Source organism: Carya illinoinensis, chromosome 1 (assembly GCF_018687715.1).
Source record: "Carya illinoinensis cultivar Pawnee chromosome 1, C.illinoinensisPawnee_v1, whole genome shotgun sequence".
In the NCBI taxonomy this organism is placed as follows: Eukaryota; Viridiplantae; Streptophyta; class Magnoliopsida; order Fagales; family Juglandaceae; genus Carya; species Carya illinoinensis.
Window position 1 is genome coordinate 7587471 of NC_056752.1, and position 12976 is coordinate 7600446.

The 12976-nt window shown below is 37.7% G+C and overlaps 2 protein-coding genes across 24 annotated transcripts; both read right to left on the minus strand.

Moving 5' to 3' along the window:
• Window positions 1–311: 311 nt before the first annotated feature.
• LOC122308764 (E3 ubiquitin-protein ligase ATL31-like) lies at window positions 312–5679 on the minus strand. Of its 22 annotated transcripts, XR_006242232.1 has the most exons (6): window positions 4443–5679; window positions 4006–4136; window positions 3059–3151; window positions 1009–1081; window positions 694–770; window positions 312–596 (listed from the first exon to the last, which is right to left on the minus strand). XR_006242232.1 is itself a non-coding variant. In XM_043122033.1 (2 exons), exon 1 carries the CDS (start codon window positions 5552–5554, stop codon window positions 4490–4492), a length of 1065 nt encoding a protein of 354 aa, XP_042977967.1. In that variant the 5' UTR covers window positions 5555–5679; the 3' UTR covers window positions 312–770; window positions 4443–4489. The 22 variants fall into 22 exon arrangements, 1 of the variants encoding a protein (XP_042977967.1); XR_006242226.1 differs by lacking the exon at window positions 1009–1081; XR_006242223.1 differs by having other exon boundaries at window positions 312–770.
• Window positions 5680–9813: 4134 nt separating this feature from the next.
• Window positions 9814–11245, minus strand: LOC122308816 (E3 ubiquitin-protein ligase ATL6-like). 2 transcript variants are annotated; one of them, XM_043122070.1, is made up of 2 exons: window positions 10208–11245; window positions 9814–10145 (listed from the first exon to the last, which is right to left on the minus strand). In XM_043122070.1, exons 1-2 carry the CDS (start codon window positions 11099–11101, stop codon window positions 10140–10142), a joined length of 900 nt encoding a protein of 299 aa, XP_042978004.1. In that variant the 5' UTR covers window positions 11102–11245; the 3' UTR covers window positions 9814–10139. The 2 variants fall into 2 exon arrangements, with proteins under 2 accessions (XP_042978004.1, XP_042977995.1); XM_043122061.1 differs by having other exon boundaries at window positions 9814–11243.
• Between the last annotated feature and the right edge of the window lie 1731 nt (window positions 11246–12976).

The following is a 12976-nucleotide window of genomic DNA, read 5'->3' on the forward strand; positions in this document are numbered from 1 at the left end:
GTTAAGATTCAATATATCCACAAGTGTCATTCTATGGTCTATTATTTTCTAGAGTACTACATGGATGACGGTTGGGAAAGATATATACCCAAAAGAAAATGGAAATAATCTGGACTTGCCTTTTGACAAAACATATCAACTAAGTTTGTTTTTAAAAAGTAATTGAAAATGTATAACAAAATGAAATTATGGAATTACATAACAACTAATTGAGGCTTAAATTCAATTCAATATGATATTAGCACTTTGAAAAGCTTGTAACAACTCTGGAGACAATTTCCTATAATACATAGATTGCTAGCATTGTAACCTTTATTGAAAACTCTTAGATTTCATTTATAATCAATACACTGAACACCTGATAATGACTATTTCATTAGCCATCAATTTCATTTACAAACAAATTTTCACTCCATTTCGAAGAACATCCTACAATGGCCTAGTGAAAGTAATATTGACAAACTATAGTAACACAAGATATGCCACCAGCTTCACTGCAACACCCTTACAAACTGTCCACTTGTCTTCACTTCCAATCTTGTCAAAATCCTCTATCCGAAACATTAGCCACTCAAAATACTGGGTTGAAACCAGATCTAAAAAATGGCAGAGTAAATATACTGAAAGCCATAATGAGGAAAATTTGGCTGAGGAAGATAGACCAGCAAAAATAGCTTGGCGTTAGAAGAATACCATCATAACATCATCAGAAAAGGAACACAAACACTAATGATGAAACTTTAATAGTCAAAATACTCCATTACACCAATCTGCACATAACATGAAAAGATACATTATGGTCATGGTAATATAATTTTGGTCGGGAGATTCAACAGTGAAAATGGTTGTTGAAAAGCCTTAGCACTAAAGAATTATACCAAAAGTGGATTTTTATGAGGTTTGGAACTAGACAAGGTTAGGTGAATAGGGTTGCTTTAGGATATATCAAACTTGAAGTAGCTAAGTTGGTTCCGAATTCACTATCATATGCAAGCAATTTTGTATTACCTGGTTCTAAATCTTTTGTAACATGAAGCAACTTCTCAATCACTATCTCAATAGACTCTTCCATTGAATCTTTCTAAAAATAAGAAACCATGGAGAAACAAGAAATCACTATCTTAATCACTTTTGCCAAGTAAAAGCCGACATAATTTTTTTTCCTGATAAGTAAAAAAGATAACATAATATCAAAACTCTATTCTCATTAGCAGAGAAAAATCATATAAGTTTTACTAAACTCCACATCATTGCTACTAAAAATTTATTGCTCACAAATAAACTCGTGCACACAACAAAGAATAAAAAAAACTTAATTAACTACTCATGTAAAGCAATCTATATAAAGACTTTGTGTTGCATTAAATTTATTAACTTTGTCATCGAATTCACATTTATAACTTGCATACATGAATTGCGCAACTCATTCCTTAAGCATGAATTCACCCATCTCAAGTAAGCAAGCTCCTCAACCTCATTAAATCCGCTCATATGTAGTCCTTCAACTTGTTTACATAGATCTTTGTTTGTGTCTTAGCAAAGATGCTTCAGCTTTAATTTTTCAACAATGTCACTCTCTCAGTCAACAAGACATCACATTGTTAATAAAGAAATTGAATTGAAGCCTAAACATTGGGAGGAAAATGAATTGAAGTAGAGGTAGTCTAAAATCGAGGAAGAACCCCCATGATTGTTTCCAACAAAATTGAGGAAGCACATCTTTACATAACATTTATGTACTCATTGTCGATAAATTATGAAAAATGAACCACTCATCTAAAGAAGGATTAACAACATTATACCCAGATAAACTAGGAGGCATAGATAAGTTGCACTAAAAGGACTAGAAATAATCTATCTCTTGGTCATTAATCCTAATGAAGATAATTGCCATAACTAAATCAAATGATATTATTAGAATATCTGGACCCTAATATAAAATAAAGGAAATCATCACAACTGAAGCTCCCTATGTAACATTTTCCCAGTAAACAAATAGACAAAGCATTGGTTCGGTTCTCTGATGGTTGTTCTTCTCTCATTGTTTACGAGATGCAAATACAAACAAATAAGCAAACTTCCACAAATGCTATACGTACAATATTCACTGTAGTATAAGGCTTTTAAAGAACCAAAAATTAGGGATTTTGCTTTTTCAAAACCCCTAGCAACCAAATTTCAGGTAGGGAAGAACCCAAAAAGAATTTGAAGCGAGCTAGAGTTACGAAGACCAAATTTGGAGCAATTTCTCACTCCAAAGAAAACCCAGAAAATAATGAGAGGAGCACTTCCCTTTTGCTTTAACTCTTCCAAAATATGAGCTGAGAAGAAAATAGGGGGAAGGATTTAAACTGTGCAGTGGAAGGCTCACAGGTGTTGGGCGACGAGTGGTCCCCGCGAACTCCTCCCTCTTGTATGAAATGGACTGTGGAGAAAAAAGACTGGGGACGATGGGCCGAGGCAGGCCGACGAGTCGTCGGTGTTGGATGACGATAGGGACGGCGACGCTCGAGGGTGCTGGGTGACGAGAGGGAGGGAGAGGGACGCGGGAATGGGATGTGTTTGATATGTCGATGGTTCAAAATTCAAATGATAGTTTTAGCCAGAAGGAGATAGAGAAAAAAAAAAAAAAAAAAAAAAAAAAAAAAAAGGTACGTCCGCGTAAGGTGTGCAACGGCTGACGCACTACAGTGGCTGATCCGTAGTTGAACTCTTTGAGAAAATGCAAGTATGGAGTCGAATCAGCAGCATACAGATGAAGAAAAAAATGAAAAAAAAAACATAGTTGTTGGACAAAAATCGTTGAACCCTTGAATCTACATATAAGTAACGTAAACAAAATGTCTCACCAAAATCAGTAGGCAACACAAAACAAAACAGGCCAAAATAATAAAAAATTAAAAAAAACCAAGTTTAAAAACAAAAAGAGTAGATCTAGCAACCATTTCAAAGCATAAAAATAGTACAAAGATATAACACTTAAATATACGGTTAAGGGTTTCAAGTGAAGTCGCCTTTATGCAAAAAACAGAGGAGGCTAGAGTTTCAGAAAACATACCAAGACTGTTAGGAACCTCGCTGGAGAGCACCCAAAGTTGTTAGATCTTTCCTATAGCCACCAACATCCATTGTTTGGGACCCTTTTACAAATCTAGCAACAGAAAAAAAAAAAAAAAAAAATCTTTAAAATAAAATAGCATATCTAGCCAAACTGAGTGAAAAGTAGAAGAAGACGGCCACGAAGAACAGATCTTCGATCAGCAGAGGAAGAGTGGCACGAGCTAGGGTTTCGGCACTAGAGTAAGAGAGAGAGACAGATGATGGCGATTCGACAATGAAGGAGATTACGATGATTCGATAACTATGATGGAGTCACGATGAGATGGGTCAGGGGTTTCTCTATTGGCTAAAGTTCCTAACGAGAGAGAGAGAGAGAGAGAGAGAGAGAGAGAGAGAGAGAGAGAGAGAGAGAGAGAGAGAGAGAGAGAGAGAGAGGACTGTCTGGGGCTTAGGGTTTTATTTTTACACAACCCAAGTACTGATTTAAACCTAGGTAAAACCAATACCCAGGTGTCAAAATTGTACCCGGGCCGTATAGATTTGGGTTTTAATGATGTGGATACCGGCCCGAATTTAATCCGGACTGAAATCCATAATTGAGTTCCATATTAGGTTAGGAAAAAATTGGACCTGGATAAACAATCCTACATGCAGCATGAATCCATGATCTAATTGAGGAGATATATTGGATTAGAAGCCCAAAAAAAAACCCCCCCTCGTTGGATTGACATTGTATCGATCTTGCGGGATGTTCTTTTTCTTTTGCTCTGTTTAAAGGTCAACCAAATTATGGTTAATTACTAAGGTCTAATGCTAAAAAAATAGACAATTGCTTAAAATGCTTTATGTAAATATAATAAAATAAGAAATAAAAAACAAATTTATAATCAAATTTTCATTTCATAAGGTAAAATTGAACAAGACAGGAGAAGAGGGATTTATCACCTGTCCCAAGCAGTTTCCATGCACTGTAGTAATGCCATGTTAGATAAACCCTCAAAAGTATACTCTCCTGTATTAATGATTATCCAAACGTCACCTCAACTCTACCAGCGTATATTTTGTTGGGATATGTCCTAACAACAATAGAATATACATATAATTAACTAATTACATCAACCTTTTCAAAAAATAAAAAAATAAAAACTAATCACATCATCATTAATTAATCACTCACGTTTTTAATGAAATTTTTGTACAAACTCTATCTGTTTTAATTTAATTTAACACTTTGATTTATTTTTTTTAAAATGTTGCTTATCCATTACAATTAGTCAATCTCAGCAATCAAGTTAGCGTACAATTTCTGAAGAAATTAAGAGATGAAATGGAATAAACTAATATGATACAAAACTGTTGTTTACAACGACACACCGTCTAACCTGAGACGGGACCGACGGATGATCTTTTTCTTGCCCTCCCTCTGTCTTCACGCTAAAGACGATCTAACGGCGTCTTTAACCGACGTCAAGAAGGTCTTTCCAGTACTCGTCACGTTTCCCTCCCCGCCTAACTTTGGAGACTTCACGGAGCCACCCCTCGATACAAACGGCGGCGTCACTGACACCACCCACCGGTCCGACGCTCCAACCTGCCGGTCCACACTGCCGTTCTTCCCTCTACTACTGCCTATACTTCCCAAAACGACATCGTAGCTACTCGACCGCCTCAGGTTCCCACTTACTAGAATCATCTGCTTCCTCATCTCCTCTGGCAATCTCAGTGTGTATCTCTCCGTGTTCTCTCCGGGTTGAACCAGTGAGTGACCCGTCGAGTGCGACCTCGGGAACTTCCCTGATATTCTCGTCCTCGAAGGACAGTTCGCGATCTCGACCGTGCTGTTATCATCGTTAATATCAATCGAAACCTGCTCGTTTCGCATCTCGACTGGTACTACTTCTGCGCTCGGGTTGTCATCTTGATTCGAACAGTCGGTCGAGTCGGTACTCGATTGCGGTGCTTCGCATGCGAATTCAAGCTTAGCTCTGCAGACCGGGCACGTAACGTGAGAAGCTAGCCAGGCGTCAATGCAATCGGGATGGAAAACATGGTAGCATCTGGGCAACAAACGCAGCATTTCGTCGTCTTCGAACTCGCTCAAGCACACCGCGCACTCGAGCGCTCCTTTACCGATCTTCAGATCCTTAACCTTGGAATAGACGAAGATCGGGAAGGTCTCAATCACGGCACGGTCGAGACCGTGGTGGCTTGGCTGGCTGGTGGTGATCACCAGACCGTTGTTGTGGGGGGCGGCGGCGTTTGACTCAAGGCACTCCCGGATGTAGATGGAAAAGAAAGCCATGAGGAAGAAGGCCACCATGAGGAACACGACGACAACCGCCATCGACTGGTTGAAATTGGCGTCTGGTCCGTAAGGACTGTACATTGATTCTGTACTGCCAGACTGTGCATCGGCAAGGAGATACACCGGGGAGAGGAACAATAGGACTAAAGGGGGAACTACAGGACGGTAGAGATTGATCCATACTCTCATTTTCGAATGGATTAGGCTGCACGAGAAAACAAAAATGAAGATGGCCGGATGGATTAAAGTTCGAGGATATTTTTACAGGTTATGGAGACTGGAGGAATGGGACGTTATCGTGGGCGGGAAGAGAACAAAAGTATATATTTATGGAGCTAGGTTCAGGGTGGGTCATGGTGGCCTAAAAATCCGACACGTGGCCAAAAATTACATCAACAATAATTCAACATCTTATCAGACATGTTATATATCGATAAATAGTAAATACGGTTTAATCATTCGAAAATAGAATAATTTTGTGACAAAATCTTACATTTGATCAAATCAATTAAACAAGCTCGCTGATATGATGCGTGAAGGACGGTGATCGACCGTTCTAATTGAAGTGTCTTTCGTTAATTCGAAAGGGTAATTTCTGTTACTGTAGATCAGGCAGCCGCTCGCGCATGCATAATGATAAGGAAGAATAAGGATGTGTTTCCATAGAAAGTGTTTTGAGTTTGTGCTAAAACCGCGGCTGTTAATACAGACGGCGAGACCACAGAGGCGGCTGCAGCCTAATAATTAATTAATAAAACCTAAAGAAAGGAAGGAAAGCTACCATTTGATGGAAACGGCTGACCAAATGATTCAGTGGAATCTGGCGTTGCTTGGATTCTCAACTTTATCAAGAACAGTAGCGGGTAGGGCCGTGATGTAGTCATGTTCGAAAGGAGTTATATATATCCATCAAACTTCACTTCTTTAAGGTATGTTTGGCTGTATAAATATTTTCTATATTTTTAAATACTTTTAGATATTTCTCTTCAAATCTCACTAAATATAAAATATCAAAATAATGACAAAAAATAAATATACAAAATAAGGTGATGTAAATTAATTTGATACATTAAATTATAAAATTATTTTTATTATAAAATAAATTTAATAGATACATAAAACAATGTTAAGTTATGAATTTACTTTTATATAATATTTTTATCATTTGCATTACTCTACTTTTGTAAAATCTGTTTTTTTCAAGGGCATAGCTACTATGCTGCCCAGAGTTTGTCATTGGGCTATTGCCCAGTTATAAATTTTTTTTCTTTTTTTTCACATTTTTTAATAGATTTAAATATTTTTTAAAATAAAAATATATATCAATACACTTAAAATAATTTCCTTACTCATTAAGTAAAAAAATAATAATAATAATAAATTTTTTTTCCGAGCTGTAGACTTGAACAGTACCACTAAGGCGACACAACAGTATTTTCCTTTTTTTCAAAAACAAAAAATAAAAAGCAATTGTCTCGAACTAGATCTCACCCTAAACCTACCTCTAACCTAGAGATCAGAAATCGATTTGGACTTAAGGATGGGTATTGGCAGAAGTAGGCCTATGCAGTTAAGTTGAGAACCCGATTTGCCTGAACCACCCGCCCAATAAAACCCATTTGGACTGACTTTCGGATCGAACTCGTTAATTATCAGTTCCAACCCGAGCAACCCGTCTCACTTAAGCTTGTAGCAGATCAAAGCCTAGCCGCTAGTCTTCCTCACTCTCTTCGTCATCTCATTGCGCCTCCTCCATCACCTTCATTCGGAGATGTCTATGGTAGACTACAGTTCTTCATCAAACGATGATGTTTTAGAGGCCAAAGAAGAAGAATCTCAAGACAAACTAGAACAATGTCCAAAGCACATTCTGCACCGACCTGTTCTTCCTTAGATATGATAATTTTTTATTTTCTCAGAATTGTACAAAAGCTCTAATTAAATCTGAGCAATCTTCACTTAAAAAGCAGGATCTTTACTTTTTTCAGGTTATTAAGGACGTGTCTCATTTCCAATTTTCTACTGTGCTGCAGCAATTCACTGATGAAATTCGAGGGCGACTTCTCCTACAAAAATTCTGATGATTAAATTAGTCAAAAGGTCATTTATCTCTCATTATCAAATATTACCTGTATATATAGACTTATTTGCTATACATATCTTATTCAGGATTTATCGAAACAAATCATTACTTAAAATTTTGAATAATCGCATTACTTCTTGCTATTTTTATTTTTCTGTTAAAAGTTATGCTATATATATCTCTCTTCAATATTTTCTTGACTATCCTATGACCCTTGGGCCCATCCTCTAGGCTTTTTGATCTTTTTGATTTTTATTGAACTATGAGCCTTCTTATATGTTCTAGGGCCTTTCGATTGATATGGTCTCTCCACAGATGTTGCCAAACAACTCATGTTGTTCACATTTGTGTATTGTTTGTTTGGTCGAAAAGGATGAAGTTATGGTAGAGACTCAAATCCAAAATACAACCCATTTCGACCAATAAGAAGGAATTTCAATAGAAAGAAAAAAGCCCAAAAATTCATGGCCAGAAATAGTGGGCGAAAGTTGAAGAAAAGGGGGTGGGGGCATTGTGTGTCGTCCTTGCCTTAAGAATCATCAAGATAAATTTGGTAAATATATGATGCAAAACCCAAAGAGCTAAAAGAATGGCAATTACCTTGACGCCGTTCATTTTGTCATGGAAAACTATCACAGATTCACGGTAATAATATATAGGAGTCACAGCCAAAGAGACGGTACTGATTGCAAAGAATAAATAGAGAAATCAGAACCAAGTTGGAGAAGAGATGACGCCCATAAGCATGTAAAGAGTTGATATTTTCAGCAAATGCCCAAAAGAGGAAAAACTTCACCCCCGGGGGGGCGGGGGGCGGGGGGGGGGGGGGGGGGCGAGGGAAAGATAAACCGTATTTGACCCTACCAACATTCATCCGATCGGGTTGTGGATACGTCTTCGGGTCGGGTCGGCCGCAGAATCCCTACAGGTGGGCCAAGTTGCAGGCCTAGGCAGAAGGCCGTTTTGAATGACCATTTTCCTAAAGATCGTGCAAAATGTGATTTACAAGGGCATGTCTCTTTAAAATGCAATATATTGCTGGCGATCGAAGTCGAGAAGTCTGCTAATTCAGGCCCCGGCTAGTATTTCTGGTACGTACTAAGCTTGTTAATGTCGTGTCGCCGGCAACATGAGTTAAAGAGGCCGCTACAAACGAAGAAATTTTGCTTAGTGATGAGCCCATTATCTCTAGTGATAATGATGCTGATGTCATCATGTCTCCAATGTTATACCTGCTAATGCTAATTAAAGATGTTCATTTCGTACGAATTTTTTTAGAGAGATCACGCCATTCGTTATTTTTTTTTTAATCTTAATCAAATACACGTGTCATCACATGCTGCCACTAGAAAACCAACATGTGGGACTCCGACTATCTAATCATATATATATATATATACACATGTTTTTTATCATACAAGATTTAATGTCCATGTAAGACTTTTCGAATCACACGAGCATTACTGATCTCTCTCTGTTTTGATTAGATCAGTAGTGACTTCAATCAAAGACAACTAAAAAGAGAGAATCTCTTCATAGGCCGGTTTAAATTTCTACACCGCACACTGACTCCGGTTGACTGCCCAACGTCACGGTTTGGTTTCAGAAGCACAAATGGGCTCGTCCCTCGTCCCCGCCCCGGCATAACCCCGCACATGCGGCTTCTCATATTCCACAGGAGGGATAAGCTTGCTGAGTCAAAGCACCAAAACGACAAGATTCTCATTTCCCGAACTTTTCCAAATCGAGTTTAAGATTCATCAAGCACTACTGTAATAAATTTGATTTATAATATTTAAATTCTAAAATTTATTTTTTGAATTAAATTATATTATAAAAAATATATACAAAATTTTAAATAAAATTATTCTAAAAAAAATAAATATTTTTTTCAAGCGAAAAGTGAGAGTGCATTTAAAATTTCCAACTACCCTCGACCCACTTGCCAAAACAAGGATAAGAATCTGGACCATCACGTTCACATAACGTGGCGAGAAATGACAGCCGAGAAGCTTCAATTCCAAGATGTTTCAACGTGTCAACACAATAAATTGGACCTTGCTTTCTTACATCAAACATTAATGTTTTTTTTTGTTTTTAAAATCAAAGAATTATATAAACATATTAAGTCAGATAATAAATAATAATAAAATTCGAGATGAAAAAAAAAAATTATCGTTAAATTTACCATTACATGCATATTTTTTTTGTGATTCATTTGTATAATTGATTATATTAATTTTTTTAATATAAAATAATTATTTTGATCACTTATATTAATAAAATATATATAAAAATAAATATATATAACATAATTCCAAAAAATAAAAATAAAAATTACCGTGTCGAAGCGATTGAAACAAAATTGAAGCAACGCCAGAAGTAGTTGGCATTATCTAAATATTTTAACAGGCCAAAAACAACAGAAAATTCCCAAAAAGACCATCCCATTATTTTTGGACGGTCCAAAAAGCATCATGATCTGTTTCCCATGCAGAAATGAACAAAGAACACTCATAAAATTTAAAAATACAAGAAGCCACTATCAAATATTATAATTTATACTCATCGTTTGTCCCAAGAAATCAAGACCTTTATCGTGATGTGATTTGATTAATCACAATCAAACCAGCACGTTAATTTCTTTTAACGGCGTCTTAACGGAGCGTAGTCCCCACTTACCGATCCTCGTCACTCCTCTATTTCTTTTAACGGCGTCTTAACGGAGCGTAGTCCCCACTTACCGATCCTCGTCACTCCTCTCTTACCCCACCGGTTCTATAACCTTTCCGGGAACTTTCTACTCTGGTCAAAACGACGCCGTGGCTCTTCGGAATCTCCGGCTGCTCGCATTCCAGAACCTGCTTCCTCACCTCCTCTGGCAATCTCAGCGTGTATCGTTCCGTGTTCTCTCCGGGTTGAACCACTGATTCGCCCGTCGAGTTCGACTCCTGAAATTTCTCAGGTATCCCCGGCCTCACCGGAACGTTTGCGATCTCGCGTGCCTGTTGTAAGTCTCCGCTTTCAAGTTCCTCAACGTTAACCACGACGTGATTTTGGCCTTCGCCGACTTGGGAAGTCGAGTTTTCCGGCGTTGACTCGGTCGCTTGTGATGGATCGGCTTTGGAGGCCTCCGTGGTGAGCCTCGCTCTGCAAACCGGACAAGTCGCCCAGGAGGTTAACCAGGCGTCGATACAAGAAGGGTGGAAGACGTGGTTACACTTGGGTAACAAACGGAGTGTTTCGTGATCCTCGAACTCGTTCAAGCATACCGCGCACTCTAACGCTCCACCGCCGATTTTGAGACCCTTGACAGCGGAGTACGCGAGTATCGGAAAGGTCTCAACCACCGCAGGGTCAAGACCGCGGCGTTTGGGTCTGTCGGTAGTGGGAGACATATCCGGTCTGACAGTTCCTGAAGCTGCCGCGGCTCGCGACCGTGCACACTGTTTGATGTAGATGGAGAAGAACGCAAGCAAGGCGAATCCGCACACGAGGACGACGGTGATGATCAACGTGGAGGGCGTAAGGTCCAAGTCAAATCGAAAGGGACTGTCCGTGGATTCGGCGGTTGCCTGGGCATAGGCGTACTGAAGGTACGCCGGCGCAATGAGAAGCAGGTAGGCCCATAAGATTCCATAGCCACCTTCCATTTCCTCACCCTAGCTAATTCCGAAGTCCTACTCCAAGTGTAGAGGTTGGGATGATATTAAAATAAGAAGAGACAGAAGAAAAATGTGCAATGGCGTACGTGGAGGGAAGAGAACAAACTTAGCTGGTGAAGGTTGTAACTTTGTAACCGGGCGACTACTGTTTATCAATATTTAAGGTATCTTCAGTCAAAAACATGGTACCATAGTCTTTTAACGTGGCCAAATGGTTGATTTTTAGAATTTAGATATATGTTTTAATGATTATGATACATGGTATATATTATACGAGGAGTGGTCATACAAGACAAAGCATATTTATGCATGTTGCATGACATGACATGTACTGTTCTTGAATGATAGGTTCGCCAACAAAAAATTCTACCTTCGATTTCATTTCACTTTTGAGAAAAAATTTTATTTAATAAAGAGTCCACATCCCTCTTCAACTCTTTAACTCATGAATTTGGATACTAAAACTTTTGTATAATTGTATGATGAAAATGTGTGTGTGTGTGTTTTTTTTTTGGTTTCTATAATTGACATTATTCAATGTAATAATATAAGCTTAGAAAAAATGAATAAGGATGATCAAACCTCTGTTTGTTTACATAGAAAGTGAGTCAAGATGCTAATTCTCCTCCTTTTATTTTCCACTCCCGATTGGCCCATGTTAGGTAAATATGTACAAAAGAAACATACTGATTGGAACATAGTAACTCCAAGTTTAACAATTAGATCCCGTTTTGATGTTAAGTTGATTTAAGATGAGTTGAATTTTTTATAAATTATAAATAGTAGTGAGTTGAGTTGATGAAGTGAATTGTATGTGATCATCTAAGATGAGTTTAAATATATTTGGATGTTAATAAGTTTAGATGTATTTATAAAAAGTTAAAAAATATTGTGGGTCATATGTGTAAAGAGATGTTGAGTTAAAAAAGTAGTGGGTCCATGTGTAAAAAGGTTTTAAATTTAGATGAGTTTAACAATTTAAAAATTATGTATTTGAATGTTAAATTCAACTTAAAATTAAACTAATCCAACTTCCAAATAGGGCTAAAATTGTAAATCATTCTTATTATAGAGTATATTTAATGTATCACGTGACAAAATCAGTTTATTAACTTACTTTTATAAGAATTATTTGTAGATTCAACATTTATCAATTCTTTTTGTTGTCGTTAAAATTGAATTGTAGAGTAATCATGATATACTTACATCTTTTTTTTTTTTCCCCTTTTTTTTTGGTTCTTTACAATTTTGTTTTAAATATAGAGTAATTATGTAAAATATATGGGGTGCCATTTTGCATTACTGATCAATAGGGAGACACTACAACACATTCGGCTTTTTGCGGCGACTAATTCTCGCCTCAATAAGCATTTAAATTGTGGATAAATGTCAGAATCCTTGTTTTCTTGTTCGCAGAGCTAACGCGGCAAAATCACCATGACACTAGCACTGAATACCACCGCAACCTCCATCGTCGAATACACAACTCTGTTTACTGCCGATTTATCCGCTGAGAAGAGAGCCGCGTGAACTGCCGCAAATTGATGTCATCAGATCAATCTCACCGCCACAGAAGAAAGAGATCAGCCCGTGAGCTGCTGTTCGTCGCGGCTTTGGGCAAAATCTTCCCGGCGAGTTCTTATCCGCAGAGGTGGATTTCCACAGTGCATCATCCGCCGGTTTCAAAGATGGTATGATTCCCAAACCCCACCTCGGCATTTTCAAAATCCTAGCAATCGATTTTGTCCGGTGTACGTTTCTATTTGATTTTGTCTAGACCCAATAGGGATGAAAATTTATAGGTCGAAATTTTTCCGTGGGTTTCAGTTTTATCTACTATATTCGATCTTATAGATCTAGATG

Excerpts from the sequence above, each read along its gene's own strand:
- LOC122308764 (XM_043122033.1), bottom strand. The coding sequence starts at position 5,554 with ATGAGAGTATGGATCAATCTCTACCGTCCTGTAGTTCCCCCTTTAGTC.
- LOC122308816 (XM_043122070.1), bottom strand. The coding sequence starts at position 11,101 with ATGGAAGGTGGCTATGGAATCTTATGGGCCTACCTGCTTCTCATTGCG.